A 20,902-nucleotide genomic window follows, 5' to 3' on the forward strand; every position below is an offset into this window, starting at 1 on the left:
TTAAATCAGCACTAAACACATCTCCAAGAAAAGATAGTCATGAAGTCTGCAGCAGAACGTAACTGCGATTGCTGGACTGTACGTGTAAGTGGCGACGTTGATTCAGTTGCCGTATGCAAACGATTTTTTTTACTATTTTAAAATCATAGCTGAGAGACATTCTACGACGACCCAGTGTGCACACCAAAGGGTTGAAGAAGAAATTATCTTTTAACTGGTATTAACGCAGCACTTATTACCAGATGTATTTACTCATCAGGATAAGTAACAATCCTTTTATGTATGACTTCTTGGAACTCAGCCATCAGTGACAGATAAACCTCTACTGGTTACGGAATATTGTGGCACTGTCGCCATGCTAGGATGTCGCCAGGCATTGAATTGGTCGTTGGCGTGGCTATCGACCACACGATCTGTACAATGCGCATTATCAGCGAGTAAAATCGCAGCCATATCGCAGGTGTTTGACTAGTGGGACACTCCATCTCTGATTTCGTGGATACATTTGGCATTTCTCGTGACATCATGCTAAGTCTACACCGTGAACCCCTGATTCGGGGTAAACCGCTGCAGCAAAATTCAACTGGGCAGCCACATACAGTGACAGGCATCACGGTACTCTGTTGTTGCTTGTTATAACGGACAGACGGATCGTAGAGTATATAAATCATTTGCCATGTAATTGTATTGTACTGTATGTTAACCGGGGGCCTATAAACGACGGAGAGGCTCCGTCCCCGCCGCAGTCCACTTCACCCCTCCGTCGCCCCACAGCGAACCCAGGGTTATTGTGCGGTTCGTTCGCGGTGGACACCTCCCCCCTCCCCCTCCGCCCCCCCCCCCGCCGCCCCACCCCCCAGGAATGTCTCACATGAGACGAGTGTAACCCCTATGTTTGCGTGGTAGACTAATTGTGGTGTACGCATACGCGGAGAAATTGCTTGCGCAGCAATCGCCGAAATAGTGTAGCTGAGGCGGAATAAGGGGAACCAGTCCGCATTCGCTGAGGCAGATGGGAAACCGCCTAAAAACCATCCACAGACTGGCCGGCTGACCGGATCTCGACACAAGACCGCCGGGCGGATTCGTGCCGGGGACCAGGCGCTCCTTCCAAGTCCGGAAAGCCGTGCGTTAGACCACACTGGTAATCGGGCGGGCCTTCCAGGTAATTACTGGACAATATATTGTCGAACCAAGTGCTAATGTTAGCTAGTATATCTCGAGGATGTCTCTCCAAACAGTCGTCAGCAGCATTTTCTGTGGTGTTTCAGCAGATATTTGCAATTCAGTTTTTCCATTGAGTAATTGGAATCGGTCAAAATCAATAGCGCTCTTCATGTCTTAGATGCCAACGGAAAGCGTCTGTTTGTTACCCGTTACTATCAAAATGATTTTTAAAGCGGAATTTTACGTGCCCATTCGTTAGCGCGATTCTAGGTTAGTCTAGTGTGCCATTTGCTTTACTGACATTTATGAACAGGGACAGTAAAACACGTAGAATAAACAACACTGCAGAACCGACTCAGTAGCGATGCATACTTGGCGAAAGGTGACAACCATGGGTGAGGGCAGTGCTGCCGCTGCTGAAGTACAGTTTATTGTTTTAGTTTTATTGTCCCATTTAACACATAACGATAGCAAAAATATCGCACTATACCAACCTGCGACCATTTTATTGAACTGACATGTAAAATTCTGCTTTAAAAATCATTTTGTTTAGGACGGGAACTATATCGACGCTTTCCGTACACTCTGGGTTTCCCACGAAAGACGTGATGATCACTATTTGTTTCGACTGATTCCACCTACACAATACGAAAACGAAATTGTAAATATCTCCTGGTACACCAAAGAAAATTTGCCTGACTTCTCTTAGGACAAGTGCCTTGTATATACCTGACCATCAGAATTGCAACATCGTAAAACATAGCGTTCAACGAAGATAAAACTGATATTTCGTGTAGTAAATGTATGTGAACGCAAACTGTTAGAATTTGAGTACAACTATACAAACTAGCCAGTGTTGCCATCTTCATTTTGTATATAAGGAAAGATTTTGCAGAGAGATTCTTATTCAAAGGTGGAATATGTAGGTGGTCTGTTTGTGATAAGAAGGTGTCATTCTTCTTGTAAGAAGAAAAAGAAGCCAAAATGCCTTTGCCCAATCGAGACAACGTTTTATCGTTCCGCGATATTGCTGTTAGAGTCTGCAGGGATCCAGTGACTGTCACGCTAATCAATCAACGAGTTCAGGATGAGCATTCAAAACACCAGGAGTGGCCAGCGTGGCACACTGCTGGTTCGGTCATGCAGGATCATAGCGCCACGAAACATGTCTTAAGTCAGTAAATAATTGCGTTCAAATTAGTCCCCCCCCCCCTCCCTGGGACTGCATGAAGACGTATGGGGCACAATACTTCAGTCGTAGATTCGTCTGTAAAAGGGCCTCGTGGTACGTCCTTACCAAAATGGTGTGGAAAACAGAGGTCAAACCTACAGTTCAAAGCTGCATGTCAGAGCATCCAAAGGGGCCGCGGTACCAGCTACATACTAGTGTTACAACATGCCGATTACTGTAGCAGCTTTGACAAAGACCTTTTCTCCGATGTAACGAGGGAGTTGAACACGACACTAATGCAGAGAGTACGTTCCACTTGCAGAACTCAATGGGGGAAGTTGATGACAGACGTCCACTTACTCACGACAGCAAGAAGGCGTAGTCAACATTAAAGAATTTATCCAACGACCCTCACGAACACATTCAATTTAGGAACGTCACTGCAAATTTAATCGCACATCAAATTCTGAATAACGGGAATTGTAGCAGAAAGAATCGGAAGGCTACTGATAAGGTAGCACTAATACAAAATCAGAAACTGGTAGCATCAGCCGCCCCATCGTAACAGAAGAGATCACTAATTCCATCCGAATTGTGAAAGACGGCATAGCTGTTGTGGTAGACAATGTACATTTAGAATCGCTAAAACACCTTGACAAAAGAGGTACTGACTGGCTCACCCAAATTTTCAACAAAGTGTCTGGAAACGTTCAATCTTTCGTAGCTCTGGGTACACGCTGATGTTGCCTCTCTACCAAAACCGGAAAGCTGCCAGACGACCCGAAAAAGTTTCGGCCATTATCTTTATTCTGTCATCCATTCAAGTTATTTGAACCACTCAGAGGATATAAGCTCATTAGAGAGCAAGTCAACTTCCAACCTGGGCGGTCTGCGCAAGCCTAATCTGAATCTTACCCTGTATATCGAGGACGGCTTCAAAAATGGTCTTGTCAGCGGTGTTGGCTTTTGTTGACCTGAGTGCGGCCTACTACATGCTAAACATCAGGAAAATTCTCTCACAAGTGCACAACACAACGAAAATTGCGGCTTTATGAAGATCATCGCAGAGCTGCTCATCAAGAACAGTAGTCAGTGCTCTTCATGTCTGTGACAAATATGCTAACTGAAAGTTACAGCTCTACCCCTAAATAAATAGCATTTATTCACCGCAGGGGTCTGACATTCAAGGTACATTGTGACAGTGTTAGAAGGAAGGTCGCAGTACGAAATGATATCTTTAAAAAGCCAAAGCACATGTTGGGGAACAGGCCCTAATGTACTTCGGACTTTGTCTCCAACCCCGTGCTACTCGGTGGGAGAATTTGTGTCCACTGTGTGGTACCAATCCTGCCGCTCGAAGCAGGTTGATATTGCTCTTCACTAAAATTAGCGCCAGATGACAAGAAGCTTGACACCACCCCCAGTCTAGTAGGTCCAGGTTCTGGCCAGATTAGATCCACCTAATATAGACGGACAGGGAGAGTGAAATCCGAAATGAGCACTGATGATAGACACCCACTTCATGTGTATGAAACTGTTGTGCGACGTTTGCGTAGCAGGAAAGGCTTCATCTCAAGCATCTTCCCCTCACTGAAATCAAAGACCCAGGAGAGGCTTCAACGCTGGCAGTAAATAGCTGAAAGTGATTGGACACCACCGAAAAGAGCTACCGCAGGAATTACCCTGTCACAGTCAACAAGGTGATTTCTTATTCGACTTGTCCGAAGTAAAACTGCCATGTTTAACTGGGGCCTCTGCGACAAACAAGATGTGTCCTTTGCGTGTGATGTTGAGCAGACAATGATCCATTTCCTTCACTGTTCTGCCTATTCCATCTCCTCTGGCATCGTGACGCAGGAGAATATGGCATTAGGAAGTTCAAGAGTAGTACACTTTGCTGAGGCAATACACTTCATTTAAATGGTTGCGACCGATACGCTAAGAATAAAATAGGTGGATGGCGTTTGCAAGATTCATTTTAGGATAAATCCATGCCCTACCGATAACTATGTACTTCTTTTGAACAATTTCAGCCATTTGAACGGTGCCACATTGTAGGCCTGCAGAAAGCTGGGTGGACGTATGGACTGATTGCTGCGCATGCTGGGAACAATGTATTGGTGATGTGTTGATGCTTTCCACAGTGGTCTGCGGTACATTTTCACACTTGTTGACCAACTTTTGAATATCCACCTAGAGCAGATGCACGTTAAGACCGACACATCGTGCTAACTGTGGTGCCCAACTGAACATCATCCAGGGACGAAATTCTGAAACATGTTCCGTCACCTGTACCATGGGCCATTGGAAAGCTAGCAGCAGGAGATTGATATCACATGTGCCTCTGGTCAGCTACCACTGACAACACGACACTTTCAAGAATGGCTACTCTGCTGTCGTGAAAGACTGGAGTGGAGAGTGAGACGGAGCTCCGTCGTCTTCATTTAACGGAGTAGGTTTAGTCTGTATGCGACTGATGAACGTACACGCTTATGATGTAGATCTGATAAGGCGCCTGTTCCGGTGTGAGTTCTTCCACGACATTTAGGTCCCATCCCAGGCTTCATGGCGTGTGTTTTGGGGAGAAGGGGGAGCATCAGTTACTCCTCTAGGTCACATTCGGTTTTCTTGTAGAGTAAAGTAACCAGTGTCCGCTACACTGCGCTTGATGTTATTCCGTTGCCACTGCCATATCATCTACATCTACATCCATACTCCGAAAGCAAGTGTTATGCATGTTTTTAGCAGAACAGTGCACGTCGAGATACGGCTGCTGCTCCGACGCAAAGTGCTCTATGTGATGGGCAAACTGCCTTGGCCATCAAGATCACCGTATCTCTCTCCAACTGAAGACATATGGGACACTGGAGTGGGAACGTACTCGTCCTCCAGGGCCTGCTAAAATCGCTGCTGGATTGCAACAAAAGGCTCAAGATACTTGAGAAAATTTGTCGCTGGATGTTGATTTTTTTTTCGGAAGAGTTTGATTCATGAACAACATGGAAAGTCTTAACTTTTTTTCGGCAAAGCTGTTGTTGTTGCCAGAGGTGGTAGCTTAGTGTACCAACTAAGTTGCACGTCTTGATAAACTCTCTTATCTCGTACAATTTTTATCAGGTATTCCTTCAATGCACCGTAAATACTATCTCGTTATTTACTATCCTTCTTGATGTTGTAATGTTGACAGTCAGCAGCGTTCGTACCAACACCCCAAAGATGACCTGTGTTTACACTACTACACTCCACTATGCGTAAGTTCAGTGGGATTGTCAGGAGACCATGATTCCTACAGAAAGAAACGAATAGTACTGTCAGTGAGTTCAGTGGATATTTCTATTACGGGGTGAGGAGCTACGTCTAGGCAGTGAAGTACGTTAAGAACTCGCCATTGGAAAAAAAAAACAGTCGAGCTGCCATAGTCCATCGGCTATAACCGACTTGTCTCACTGGCCAAACATTAAAAAATATTGACACAAATAAATATTAAAACAAAAGTCGTAGTAAGGCCTCTACAGTGCGTTTAATACGTTATAAATTAAGTTAAATTTGAAAAAGCGTGACAAATATATGAAAATTAATAAGATTCATACAAAATATTGATACAAGACCCGTCACTGGATAGCGAACGGCAAATGCTGCGGGGTACCATATACATGATTTCGTAGCCGGCAGGTTCGACAGAATGTTAATGAACTCTAGGACCTCATTAATTATTGTTTCTAATATTAGTAGTCAAGATCGTTTGATGTGAAATAGTTTATTTTGTGGCCAGTTTCGGCAGTAATTAGCTGTCATATTCAGACGCTCAGATTACCCAAAAATGTAACTACACATCAGTCTCGTCGACTACTGAGAACATACGCCAATAAACAATTTTACATCATCGACCTCGGCTTCTGATGTAAATTATAGTATTATAGCCGGACCGGGACTCTAACCTTGGCCCTAAGCACGTGCCCTCCAAAGGCAAAGCTCGCAGGTTCTAGTCCTCTCCCAGTACACAGTTTTAATCTGCTAGGAAGGTTCGTATCGGCGCACACTCCGCCGCAGAGAGGAAATTCATTGTGGAATACAGCACTCGAAATACATAATTGACCGTAGCTGCTACTTATTACTGCTAATCCCAGTCGATGCTGGCTGTATTCGCCATGTCTAACCACTCACACCAAACCGTTTTTCGCCAACAAAACCGAAACTGATTGCCAGCTGTCGGAAATACACTTAAACGCCACCTCTGTAAGTTGACTGTTTAGGTTTTTATGTTGGTAACACCACGTAGCGCTCTGTATGAAAATCACTGGCTATGCTGTGTGCAGCCTGTGGCTGGTTGGCATTGTTGGAATATTCGCTATTGTAGTGTTGAGCAGTTAGATGTGAACAGCGCGTAGCGTTGCGCAGTTGGAGGTGAGCCGCCAGCAGTGGTGGATGTGGGAAGGGAGATGTCAAAGTTTTGAGAGCGGACGATCTGGACGTGTATCCGTCAGAAAAACGAAATTTGTAAGACTGGATGTAATGAACTGATATATATATATATATATATATATATATATATATATATATATATATATATATATATATATATATATATAATGACTTTTGAACACTATTAAGGTAAATACATTGTTTGTTCTCTAACAAAATCTTTCATTTGCTAACTATGCCTATCAGTAGTTAGTGCCTTCAGTAGTTAGTATCCTTTATTTAGCTGGCAGTACTGGCGCTCGCTGTATTGCAGTAGTTCGAGTAACGAAGATTTTTGTGAGGTAAGTGATTCATGAGAGGTATAGGTTATTGTTAGTCACGGCCACTCTTTTGTAGGTATTATTGAAAGTCAGATTGCGTTGAGCTAAAAATATTGTGTGTCAGTTTAATGTTGATCAAAATAAGTAAAGAAAGAGATGTCTGAGTACGTTCAGTTCTGCTCAGCTGTTTGAAAATCAAATAACGTAAGGGGTTTACCAGCACAGTAATTCTTAATTTTCCAAAGGGGACGTTTCAGCTGTAGTCTAGTTACTAGCGAAAAGAAAGACATTCACTCCTATAATTGCCGTGAGCAGCATCGGTCTTGGAGTAAGAGACGCTCCGGATAATGAAAAAGAAGAGTCTTTCCTTTGAGAAAGAGACTGGAACAACACGAGAAAGAGATGGAGATTGGCGACCAGTGGTCCATAAAAATGCAGATCGCTATCACGTTTTTAACCTGTGACAGTTCTGAAGACGTTAGTAACTTAAGCACATTTCTGTTACGATGAAACGTGGTGGGAATAACAGCCACTCTTCTTGTGCTGCTCATTTTGCTCCCATTTTCTTTATTTTCCTGCCTTTTTTGCCATCTGTGATGTACCGCTGGCCTGTGCATGGATGGAATGCATTATTCCTCGGCACTTATTAGCTCATTCATAGAGAGAACAAGGTAACAAAAAGAAAAAACAATCGTGAAGACGAACAAAAAGAGCAAGATACGTGTGTTTTAATGCAATAAAATGTGAATATGTGTCAGGGAACATGGTATACATTATCTAATATTGGTAGACCTACAGTACGTTGTAAATACCGAACTTTGTCGTCCCAGGCTTCATTTGCCAAATCTGTGATATGTTCTTCAAAAATTACGCAAATAATTTTAAAGAAAATACATCGTAACGGATGTTGGATGCGTTAAGTATGTAGAGATGAAAACCTTAACGAGAAACAGGAAAACACAGTTGAAGGACAGATCACTCAAAAAAAAAAGTAATGTGACAGTCAGAATTCATCCTATTTGTATTTCATACACGTTTCTCTTCACGGGGCGTCCGCAACTGGTACCCAATGTCAGTGACAAAACTTGCTACAATTGCTAAAATTATTTATTTCTGGAAAAGGAAGCACCACCTGGTTTCAGGCCATATGTCCCATCTTCAGGTGCACGTTAAAATGTGAGTCCTTGAGGGTTGCATAATTAAGGTTAAAATAGGTCAACATATTTTAACTTATTTTAACCTGAGTTATGCATCCTCTCACATTTTAATACGCATCTGTAGTTAGGACATATGTCCTGAAACCGGGTAGTACTTTCCTTTTTTGGAAAAAGTAATTTTTATAACTTTGGGGATCATTGGCTATTTGTATTTACAAGATACACGGACGAGAGAAAACATTATGACCATTGCCCATCGTGAGGTTGAATGCTGACTGATGACGTTGCAGGCCTGTAATGCGGTAAGCCGCGTGGGATTAGCCGAGCAGCCTGAAGCGTTGCAGTCATGGACTGTGTTGCTGGTCCCAGTGGAGGTTCGAGTCCTCCCTCGGGCATGGGTGTGTTTGTTTGTCCTTAGGATAATTTAGGTTAAGTAGTGTGTAAGCTTAGGGACTGATGACCTTAGCAGGTAAATCCCATAAGATTTCACACACCAAAAAGAAAATGCGGTAAGAAAAGTACGAGTATATAAGTGCAGTAGAGGTTGAGGGCAGTTAGTTCCGGAGCTCATAAGGGCCCCAAAAGAGGAAATCTACAGACATATGAAGTCCAGAAACGGCGGAGCTTGTCGGGTAATTACAAGATACTGTCTTGATTATCTACGGAAAGTAGCTGAAGGGCGGTGAAACCAAAAGTAGGCGACTATATTCGGGACATCCACGCCTGATCATTGATCATGGAGACTTGCGAACTCGGCTAAACGGGGTAAGCTGCGATCTGTGGCAAATCTGACGACAGAGTCAAGAATATTCGACCGTGGCTCAATGGAAAAGTGCCATCTTGTCACATTAACACTTTCCTTTTTTCAATTCAATAAACTTTACCAACAGCCGTACACTTCAAGATATTTTATTTTATTCTGAAAGCAACCAGTTTCTGCCATTCATTTTGCCATCTTCCGGCCCCATACGCTTTTTTTCAAATCAACGAACTTACCGTATCGATCCATAAAACTCGATATCGTGAATGCCGATTGCTGTGTAGCTGCTTCATACGAAAGCGTGATATCAACTCACCGTTCTTGTTGCGCCTGCTCAATGGTCGCGTCAGGATACTCTGTCATTCACCCGGACGACTGCTTGAAATACACAATGCGACACGATCGTACACGGGCAAGGGAGGAAGGGGTATTATGTAATGGGGATGGGGTCCCTAACCAGGGTTTCTATGGCAGCTGTGATAGTAACCAAACACACCATGGCATCATGACAGCTGTGGCTTCCGTGAGTGTTATTGAGGGCTAACTGCCTCCCTCATCATCATCATCATCATCATCATCATCATCATCATCATTACCATCATCAGACCGGGCCTGTTTGGAAATACGCCTTAACATCCAGTCCTGTTTGCGGACCATCTTTTTGTGTTCACTCTGGTCCAGTCCTCGCCTCTTTTTTCAACAAACACCTCCACACGTTTTAGCTATGCATCCCGTGGTCTTCCTTTCAGCCGTTTCCTCGGATCCTCATTTGATGTAGCTCCTTGGAAGTTCTCTTGTTTTCCATTCTCCTTAAGTTCCCACTCCATCTTAGCCCTAATGTTTTATCCCACTCAACAAGGGTTCCTATGTCACTATTTCTCTCTTTCTTTTATTCCTCATTCTGTCTGTCATTACTAGTCATATCCTACTTCTGAAGAAACTCAGTTCAGATGCCTGTAATCTGCTTACATCATTTGTCCATTACCCATGTTTCAGCTGCATAAGCATGTACTGGGATGTAGTAACTTCTTCACATTACTCGTTTACTTTACATTCGGGATGTCTGTGTTCCAAATCAGGCTTCTAACACTTCATGTGAATGCTTCTGCCTGTCTGCCACGTCCATTGATCTCTTTCCCATCTCCTCCACTTCCCTCTATCACACATCCCAAGTACTTGCCAGTCTATAGTTTGTTCATTTGTCCACCTCCAGTCTTTATTCCGTTAGTTGGGTTATTATGCACACAATATCTCACGTTAGTTACATTAAATTTCATTACATACTGTCTCACACCTCCTTCCTAAGCGTCCAGCTGGTCTTGAATCTCCTCCTCCCTTTTTCCCCAGATTGTGAAATCATCCGCTAACACCATTGCTTTCATCTTGACCTCTCTAACTTTTGCTATCACTTTTGTCACTAGCTCACTCACGACCAGAGGAGGAGAGATAATAAAGCACTCTTCTGTTTCACACAACTCGTTTGCTGGAGCCAAACCGTCCTTTTGTTTACCATTTTCACGCAGCTCCAACTTACACAGCGCATCTCTAATTTACTTGTGATCTCTTCCTCCATTCCTTCTCTAGTGCTTCTTAGACCTTTCTTCTACAGACCTGCATCCCCCATACTTGATATCTTCCTTGTGGGTGGTGGTACGTGGCAGCATGATACCTGGTCGTGGCACAAGACCAGAATCGTGCTGCAGTGCTTTGAGGAACATGAAATTGATCTCACGTTGATATCAAGCCTATCAAAATGGTCTGATCTGTACCCTCCGGAACACATCTGAGATGCTATTGGTCGCAAACTCAGAGCTTATAAACCACTGGCTCTTACTGTACGGGATTGGCGTGACCTGTGCGTACACATTTGGTGTCACCCCTCCAGAACCCATGCTAATGTACTGGGTTCCAACGGTAGACCAACACACTACTAAGCAGGTGGTGTTAATGTTTTGGCTCATCAGTATATCTCAACACTGCGTAAGTTGCGAGACCTGGCTGCTTACCGGTGACGGTGAGATAGATCCGCAGCACCCTCGGCGGGTGCGTGGCCACCTGACACTCGTAGAGTCCCTGGTCGCGCAGGCGCACGTACTCGATGCGCAGCCGCCAGTTGCCGGGGTAACGGAAGCTGAGTGTGACGCGCTGGTCGGCGCTGTACTCCTGCCGGCCCACCGTCAGCAGCTGCAGCGCGTCGTGCCGCCGGTGCAGCCACGACACCTGCCAGCGGAACACATGGAACAGTCGGGTAAGCTCAGGTTTCCCACAGCGCAATTGCTAAGTGAAACTGTGAACTTCCGACATTAACATATAACATTATTAACTTTGCACATTTGATAAGGTCAATGGGCGAAATACTGATTTTCCCCTCAGAAGATCGCACTGGTTGCTCTGGTGAGTTATGAATGCTGTGTGAGTAGTACCAGGTGGTCATGTGAATCTCTTCCACTGATCCACGCTACGGCAGTTCAGTGCTTCGTAAGTGCCCTCAGCTGTGTGGAATCAGCCCAGACAGAAGTGATCGTGTTTCGACATGCCCATAATCATAATGTGAATAATCTCACTTCAAATGTTGGCGTATCGACGTGGACTGATCAACGCAGCCAGAAGAAGCAGTGATCCAATCGCAGCTATGTAACACGGTGTAAACGCGGTGGTGGTATGGAGGACACAATACTAGGCATCCCTAGCGCGGAGAAGCAGGTGAAAGAGGTGAACACAAGCAAGACACCAGGTCCGGATGCAGTCCTAATTCAGTTTTATAGAGAGTAGTACTCTACGACACTGGTCACTAATCTAGCTTGCATTTATCACAAGTCTCTCTGGCCCAGCATAAAGTCCCGAATGATTGGAAAAAACCGCAGTTGTCTCCTGTTTAGAAGAAGGGAAAAAGCACGAGCCCGAAAAATTTCAGACCAGAATACTTAACATTGGTGTGCTGCTGAATTCTTGAACATATTCTCAGGTCGAATATAATAAATTACCTATGCATCAATCAGCGTGGTGTTAGAAAGCATCGCTCGTGCGCAACTCAGATGGACCTTCTTCTGGCATGATATACAGCGAACTATGGATGATCGACAACGGCCAGATTCCCTATTTCTAGATTTCTCGAAAGCGTTCGTGACGCTACGGCTGTTAACGAAGGTACAAACATACGAAATAGGTTATCAGATATGTGAGTGGCTCGAAGACTTCGTACCGTATAGAACACCGTCGTTTTCCTTTATATACGTGAAGTATGTGAGTGATAGAGTGAGCAGCAATCTGCTAGTCTGCTGATGAAGCTGTGGTGTATGGCATTGTGTCGTCGTTGAGTGACTGTTGGAAGATACAATTTTTGTATTTGATGTGATAAATGGCAGTTTGTTTTAAATGTAGAAAAACTAAGTTAATGTCTATACGAATTAAAAACAATCCTCTAATTTTCGAAAGCTGATTGCAGCATTAGTAGTGTGCTGCTTGACACAGTCATAGAGATTAAGTATCGAGGGGTGACGTTTCAAAGCGATATGAAATGCACGAGCACGTGAGGATGGTATTAGGGAAGGTTAATAGTCCATTTCGTTTAATTGGGAGAATTTTAGAACAATGAGCTTCATCGGTAAACGAGACAGCGTATAGAGCAATAGTGCGATTGGTAGGTTCGATCAACATTTCGAGTATTACCGAGTTGCTTCGTGAACTCAAACGGGAATCAATGGATGGAGGTCGACCTTCTTTTCGCGGAACACTGTTGAGAAAATCGAGAGAACCGAGTTTTAGGGGTTAACGCCGCAACAGTCAACAAAGTGACAGCACCAAAATAACAATGTAATGAGTATCACATTGCTGTATGGCTTACACTGTAATGTATTCTTATTACATATTATTCATAGAGGCCGCTGTCAGACACAAAGCATTGGCAGCCTGAAGTCTTCCAGGTTCTGCCAATTCAGTTGAAAGGAGTATAACAGTCCGGTGGGTTAGACACAGTAAGTATTGACCAATCAATTACTTTGTGAGCCGTGTTGCGGCTCGATTTGGCTCTGGCCCCGATCAGAGATACTCCACTTCATTGCTGCACGTATCTTGTCTCCGGTTGCCGTGTGGGCACCAGGAGATGTGGCTGTGTGTACTTAGCGCTGGTCTGCCCTATGCAGACAGAGAATCGAACGCCTTTCGCTTAGGATACCGGGGCGGCAGTTGGTGGATGAAAAGATATTTGAACAGCAACGCACAGTTAGCAGCGCCTCTTCCTTGATGTGGAACGAACTATTGACTGGACGATTAAATGGAAGTTCGTGGTCCAAGCAACCCCTGAGTGCGCTGTACGTTATGGCACTGCTCATCCATTGTCGCTGCCAAGAGGTTACTTCGGACTATTACATGCTGGGATTGTGCCGACGTAATCGAAACTGGTGATCATCTGCCTCTGGGAAAATCCTGTTACTGTGTTCAGACGCGCGTGTTCTTGCAACGGCCTGCCTGTGCTCTAATATTTATTTTATCCATGTCACTCTGCTTCCCCAGTGAATTAGTGTGTACATTTTAAGGATGGCAAGCGATTAGTTGACACCTCCATTTGATTCTTTTATGGCAATATCTCCTTCAAATAGGTGGAAGGAGCACGGTACCATTTCGGTACTTCGTACGGAAGCTACTTCATTCACCAGTTTGGTTCATTCGTTTATTATTATTAAGTTTTCTTACTGTTTAATGGTGTATCAGAAGCTTCACTATTTTTTTACTCAATCAGAAGTAATGCTTTCGGAGTCTTAAATTTTGTGTGGTTCAATAAATTTTGTGTAAATTCATATTGAACATTGAAAGATTTACTGAAGGTCATTTTCGTTAAATCTAGATTTTCTTAATTCTACCTTTTGTTTTAACGGAAACCAATCTAACATAAAGACAGTAATAACTGAGTTCAGTCCATTCGTCTGGTGATTTAATTATTGTTAATGAGCAGTTAATTTAATATAGATATTACTATCGTATCAAATTTCCTTTGAGAAAAAGAAGCTAGGAGATAGGAAACAAAACGGCTTTGAGATATAAATGTGTTACAGTTTATCAAAAATATTAATCTCTGAGTAACCAGCCTTTGCTACTTGCTGCCCATGACTAAACACTAGAGCTTCAACCTGTGCAGAATGTGGATGAAGCAAGGGCAGCTGCAGAGGGGTGTAGTGCAGAGGAAGGGTGTTTTAAAAGTGTCTACCCTCAATTTGGATAAACAGCTTTGCTATCTGAGAAGGAGTTGTAGGTAGCACAATTCATGGGCAGAGAACGCTGCGTTATCTTATAGAAGGAAAATAGTGGCTACTGAAAATAAGTGGTACCTATTCTCTCTTTGACTGATTAGTTAATGGTTTAATAAAACCTACAACAAGTAAATATCACCTACCTCTTGTTGCTTTTGAAATTAAACTTTTGAGACAACGTTCTCTTTCATTCTAGTTAAGTTAGACATAATAGCTAATACTTGAATTCAGTCGTGGGTACGAGCCTCGGAAAAGTTGGAACCACTCTACCAGATCGTATACATAACTTATAAACGGTAACGGTCCTATGGAACTCCCCTGGTGTAGTCAGGATATTCCCTTTACATCTACTGATTACTTGCGTCAAGGAGCACTGAATGAAGTCACAGATCTTGTCCCACAGTGGGTACGTTCGTATTTAGTTCACTAAACGAAAATGGAGAACTGTATCGAACGCTTTTAGAGCTGTCAGCTGTTGACTTCATTGTAAAACGTTTTTACTTACACGAGTGTCCTTTATCGTTGCTTTCATTTCATAATACTGAACCTGAAATCAACAACATTGTCTGCTGAACAGAACAGTAAACGAAACTACTGTAAGAAAAATCGTATATCGGCTAAGAATTAGCTAAATATGTTTACTTCCCATTACTGTAATCGTACGACACGTATTCGGAAAGTAAGTTCCGATTAGGCATGAATTGGAAACCATTGTGCCAAACTGATGGAACTTTCCACAGATGTGTTGGGCAGCGTCTTTAGTGTGCCTGTCGACCACTTCACGTCACTCTTTTCAGTTCAGAAAGCAAAGTGATCACATAGCAATAAATAAAACAACAGCGTCTCATAAAGGGAATATCCTGAGTACACCAGGGGAGTTCCATAGGACCGTTACCGTTTGTAAGTTATGTATACGATCTGGTAGAGTGGTTCCAACTTTTCCGAGGCCCGTACCCACGACTGAATTCAAGTATTAGCTATTATGTCTAACGTAACTAGAATGAAAGAGAACGTTGTCTCAAAAGTTTAATTTCAAAAGCAACAAGAGGTAAGTGATATTTACTTGTTGTAGGTTTTATTAAACCATTAACTAATCAGTCAAAGAGAGATTTCGCCTGAAGCTACGCAGCCCACATAACATAAATGTCATGCGTTTCTTTCTTCAATACAATTTTCAGCCGCAATCTGCAGGGGCAATAAAGGCGCTCCTGCAGCGTTGTCGATGGGAAGTGTTTTATTACCCACAATACTGCCCATAATTGGCTCCCTCCGTTGTTCATCTCAGCTCACATGAACCGCTGGCTACAGAGACGACATTATGGACAAACAACGAAAGGCAGAAGAGCGAAGAGAACTGGAGGAAAGCACAGGCGGCTGCTTTCTGTGAGGAGGGTACTGGAAAGTTTGTACAACGCCACGACAGATGTTTAAGTCGGAGTGGCAAGTACTTCGAGAGGTAGCTTGAAGATGTGGCCAACTGTTGCGAACAAAAAATTTTTGATTTTCACTATGATTTTCATTTCGCGACCGATCGGACGTTACTTTCCGAACAGACCTCGTACGTTACGCTGACGCAGAACGCCCGCGAGCTAGCTGATCTAAATCTAATAAATATATGAAGCCCGGTCTGGCGTGAGGTCGGTCGCTTGACGGCGCGTTCGGCACGGGCCCGCCCGTTGTCGGCGCGCCGTAAGGCACGGAAGCTCGCACTGGGGCGTATCGCTTCCAGTCGGGTGTGCCGCGGCAGTCCTCACAGGGGAAGTGATGCGTCTCCCATAGCCTCTCCTTCCCAAGTGGCTCTTTCCGCCTTCCCGTGGTGCCAGATGTTAAGCTTGGCATTCTGCCTTGCGACAAAAGGGAGAGCTGCGACCCAACCCGATGCGAAAGCGAAGGGTGCGTGGCAAAGATGGAGCTGTGTCAAGGGACCGAACATCAGTCCCTTTCTGTTCGCAGGGCACAGTCCAGCAGGTGCTCTGCATGCCGGCGACCTCGTTTGTCGGCGTGGGATCGCGGCGCGAGTCGGCAAGGGTGCTTCGCCGCGCCCCTGGGTAACCGGGGCGTGTTCTGCCAAACCCAGGATGTGGTGACATTGCCTGGGCCAGGTTAGATGGGTCCAGACCGCCAAACGTCTGGGGGACCGGCCCGCCACCTGAGTAGGAGTGGGTCCTTGGCCGAGAGGTGGAAACTCGGGCAAGTAGGCGGCGAAGGCCAAGAGGTGCATCCGACTCTCCGGAGTGCGGGGTGCAGTTGCCGAGGAGCGTCGCGTGAAATCGTCGATGACGGAGTCACCGAGGGGGACCAGTGCACTGGTGACGGTGCACTGAACCCAGCAGCTCTGAAGTGCCCTTGACCTAGGGGCGAGGTCGGTGGGCGAGCTGCAGAAGTCCCCCCCCCCCCCCCCCACCCATGCCAGAGGAGCCGGTCCGGGGTAAGAGACTGACTCCCACTTCTTTTTATCATTCGTACAAAATGGCGACATCAGAGACAAGTGATACTAGTGCGCCTTCGAGAACTTCTTTTGTGCCTGATCCCTCTCCACAGGACGAGGTGGGACAGGCAGAGGAGGACTACTCAGTAATGAAGAGGCATTCAAAAATTACGTTGCTCCTGGAGCAAAGTATAAAAAATGGGAAGATAAGCCAGGCAGCAATCCTGCAAATAAAAAATGAATTCGCTGCAAGGGCAATTGCTCACGGAAAATGGAAGGACATGTAGAGGAGCTGGAAAAAGAGAACACCCGTATGAGACAACAGCAACAACAACCGAGCAAGACCTGGGCGGCGGTGGCTGCACAAGCCCCCACCAGACAAAATAACACGAAGAAAGAATAGACAGGGTAACTAAAAAACAAGAGACGGCAGTCTTTCTTAGGACCTTGCCGGGACAAGGTACTAGTGTCACAAGGATTCAGGAACTTCTAACTACCACAATCGACCCTGTAAAAGACAAGATAAAAATTAAACGTGTTGAACCAAGCCGCAATTCGGTAATCGTAGAAGTTGCGTCGGAAGAGGACAAAAACAAGCTTCTGGAAAATCCGAAACTACACACAGTTGTAAAATGCGAACCCCCAAAAAACAGGAACCCATTGGTCATACTGTACGATGTTCCTACAGTAATGACAAACAAGGAACAGGGTGAAGCAATCAGAAAACAAAACTTTGAGGACATGAATGAAAATTATTTTCAAAATAGCTTTAAACTGAGATTTAAGACGGGTCCTCGGGATCGTGATGTCGTACAGTGACGGTGCCGAGGTCTCCGCAACAATGTGGAGAAAAATAACAGTATTGGGCAGACTATACGTGGGATTCCATGCTATAAATACCAGAGATTACATTGTGGTACCTCGTTGCCATAATTGCGGCGACTTGGACCACATTCTGAGGCATTGCTCCAGGGGGTCGGCCTGCTCCAAATGCGGTGAAAACGGACACACCCGGAAAGATTGCAAGGCCACAGGTGTTTGCATCCCTTGCAAGAGTCGTGGCAAGAAATCTTGTGGAGCCACAGGACGAAACTGCCCTACCTACAGGATGCTTGAACAGAGGTTAATATCTCGAATCGACTATGGCTGAAAACGGCAAAACATGCAGGATGCCAAAGCATAAATCCCCGAGCAAAAGGAGGAGGGATGCTATGAGAGCAAGCAGATTCAGAAATTTCCTGAAGTCGCTCGTCAGCGCCGACGTTCCAACAGTCGACAAATCTATACAAACAGAGTCCCCCACCAGGGACATTGGCATTCAAACCGAGCTCCCCTCAGAGGTCAGAGCACCCTCCTCCCAATGCCGGGACACGCTGCCGACTAAAAATCCACAACGGCAAGAGCATCCTGTGGTAGCGGCAGATAAAGCTGCTAAACCTGTCCAAGTAAACACCATTACAAGCTCCACCGCCAACTCTATCACCAAAGACAGCCCGGTGGTCAGGTTGCCACCTGTAGACCCGGTAAGGGTGTACCTAAATATTGAGTACACCAAGCAACTAGCTAGGCTGGAGCAGTCGACTACCCTGACCACTGCCTTACGACATGTGGTCCGAGTAGGACACGAGTACGGACGGAGAACCTTCTCGGTGATGGAAGCTGTGGACAGAATACAATTAAAGTCGGTGAACCTCCCCACTGACTTTGGAGCACTGCGGGACCTACTCAAAAAAGTGTTTGAAAGACGAGGAGAAAAATTTGACCCGGATGAAATTTACCATCAATCAGTGATGGCAAACGGACGACTAGCATATGACTGGAACAAAACCTGGCCACATGACCACATACATACTTACTTTCCACGACGACGAGAATAAAAATTGGACAACTCAATACTCATAACAGTCGACTAGTAATGCAGGAGCTCCGAAAGGAAGTGGTGGAAAAGAGACTGGACATACTCTGTTTACAGGAGCCGTACACTCTGGCTGGAAAAGTTGCGTCTCTGCGGCAACGTGGCAAATTGTTAGCAGTGGGGACATCCCCAGAGCGTCCATTCTGATAACAAATACTGCTCTGCGTGCAACACCTCTGTCACAGTACTCCAATAGTCACTGCAACGTCGTGGAGATACAATCTCCTGCTGGAATTGTTATCATTATTAACATGTACTTTCAGTACGGAGATAGAATTGAACAACACTTAGATCATCTAGCGAGTGTGGCCACTGCGTTGCGGGGACGCTAAATCATTATAACTGCTGACATAAACGCCAAATCCCCCCTATGGTACAGTGGCACAAGGGATGAAAATGGTGCGAAAGCAGAGGAAATGATAATGGCTGTTCAACTAGTGGTGGCAAACAGACCAGGCAATCCCCCCACCTACGTGGCTGGAGGAGGACAGGGCACTAACATTGACGTGACGTTGGTCACGCCAAACGCAGTGAATATGCTACAAGAGTGGAGAGTGGAAGACAATGCCACCACCAGTGATCATAATCTAATCACTTTCATTGTAGGAGATAGAGAGTGCCGCTGGGCCATGGGGTGGGAAGTGCAAAGAAATTTCAGGAAAACAGACTGTGAACGCCTAGCCAGAGAGTGCGACATTCCTCCATTACCAGAAGGAGACGTACGACAGGACTTTAACGTGGACGACAGAGCCGAGGGACTGGCACGTGCAATAACAAAGGCGATTAAGGCGGCCGTACCAACCAGGAGGAGGGCCGTGGCGGCCACACCAGCACCATCATCAGCCGAGCTACAAGAACTGCGTCAGTCTGTCAGGAGGCTGAGGAAGCACTACCAGCGCAGTGTCGTCTGGTGGGAAAAGCAAAGATGGCTGCAGTTATACCGGGAGGCAAAGGACAACTTTCAAAAAGAGCTACAGAAAACCAGAATAAATAGCTGGGAAAATTTTGTAACCAATCAGCTGGCCCTCGATCCTTGGGGTGTGCCATACAGATTGGTGAGGGAGAAGATCCGCTCCCCAACGATGATATCAACGCTCAGGCACGGCGACGGAATGACGGAATCTTGGCAGGAAACTGCTGAGGTCCTCCTCCGATCGCTGTTACCTGACGATGACAGGAATAACGACACCGAAGAGCAGCGTCAATTACGAAATGAAGACCTTCATAGGTACGTAAATGATGAAGCGGTCCTCCCCTTCTCCTCCCCTTCTCTGAAGAGGAAGTTGCTGCTCTTATCAAGTCCTTAAAGAAAGGAAAAGCCCCCGGGCCAGACGGCATTGTGGCGGAGGTGGTGCAGTTCATAGCCAAACAGCTAGTTGCGCCACTTACACATCTCTATAACGCATGCCTCAGACAAGGCAAATTTCCAAAAATATGGAAAACCGCAAATGTGGTAATTATTAAGAAAGGCCCTGAGAAGGACCCTGCTGAAGCCAAATCCTACAGGCCCATCTGCCTGCTGGACGGTTTTGGCAAACTCCTTGAAAAGTTATTAGCGAACAGACTGACTGCTCACCGCATGCTGCAGGGGATGAGCGGCAGGCAATTCGGGTTTAGGCCGGGGCGATCGGCATCTGATGCAATCGCCCTGGCGGCCGAGGTCTGCGGCTCAGCCTCGTGTAAGTATGTTGTTGGCATCATGGTGGATATCAGTGGCGCCTTCGACAACCTGTGGTGGCCTTCGCCCTTTTCCTGCCTTCGGGAGAAGGAGTGTCCAGGGCTGCTATATGGGTGTTTGAGGAGCTATTGTGAGGATCGGAAGGTATGGATATCATCCCCTAGCGGGAAAGTCCGGAAAACTATCACCAAGGGTTGCCCCCAGGGCTCCGTGTTGGGTCCCCTTTTTTGGGACATCCACATGGAGCCTGTTCTGGATAGCCTGCAACAGAGCGGAGAGGTGCTAAGGTGATAGCCTACGCTGACGACCTCCTCCTGCTGCTCGGCGGCCGAAGTCACGAGGACATAGAACCAAAAATAGAAAGAGCACTAAATTAACTACAACTATGGTGCCGTAACACCAAAATGACTATCTCACCAACCAAAGCGACTTACCTATTACTTAAAGGACAGTTAATGAGAAACCCAACTGTGAGAATTGACGGTACGCCCGTTCTTCGGAGACGAGAAACGCGCTACATGGGAATCATCGTCGATGAAAGGTGGAACTTTGCAAAGCACATAGAAACCGTAACCCAGAAAGCTCTACCATTATTAAATAACCTGATTTCCATAGGACACAAGAGATTCCACCTCCCG

The 20,902-nt window shown here is 45.4% G+C and overlaps 1 protein-coding gene across 1 annotated transcript in view; it reads right to left on the bottom strand.

The window, feature by feature from the left end:
* LOC126484127 (uncharacterized) overlaps positions 1-20,902 on the bottom strand; it is a 203,477-nt gene that overhangs the window by 44,534 nt on the left and 138,041 nt on the right. The window contains exon 4 of the mRNA XM_050107513.1: positions 11,004-11,217. Within this exon, the coding sequence (XP_049963470.1) occupies positions 11,004-11,217 (214 nt within the window). The remainder of the gene's footprint in view (positions 1-11,003; positions 11,218-20,902) is intronic.

The sequence above is a fragment of the Schistocerca serialis genome, chromosome 6 (assembly GCF_023864345.2).
Source record: "Schistocerca serialis cubense isolate TAMUIC-IGC-003099 chromosome 6, iqSchSeri2.2, whole genome shotgun sequence".
NCBI classification, from domain to species: Eukaryota; Metazoa; Arthropoda; class Insecta; order Orthoptera; family Acrididae; genus Schistocerca; species Schistocerca serialis.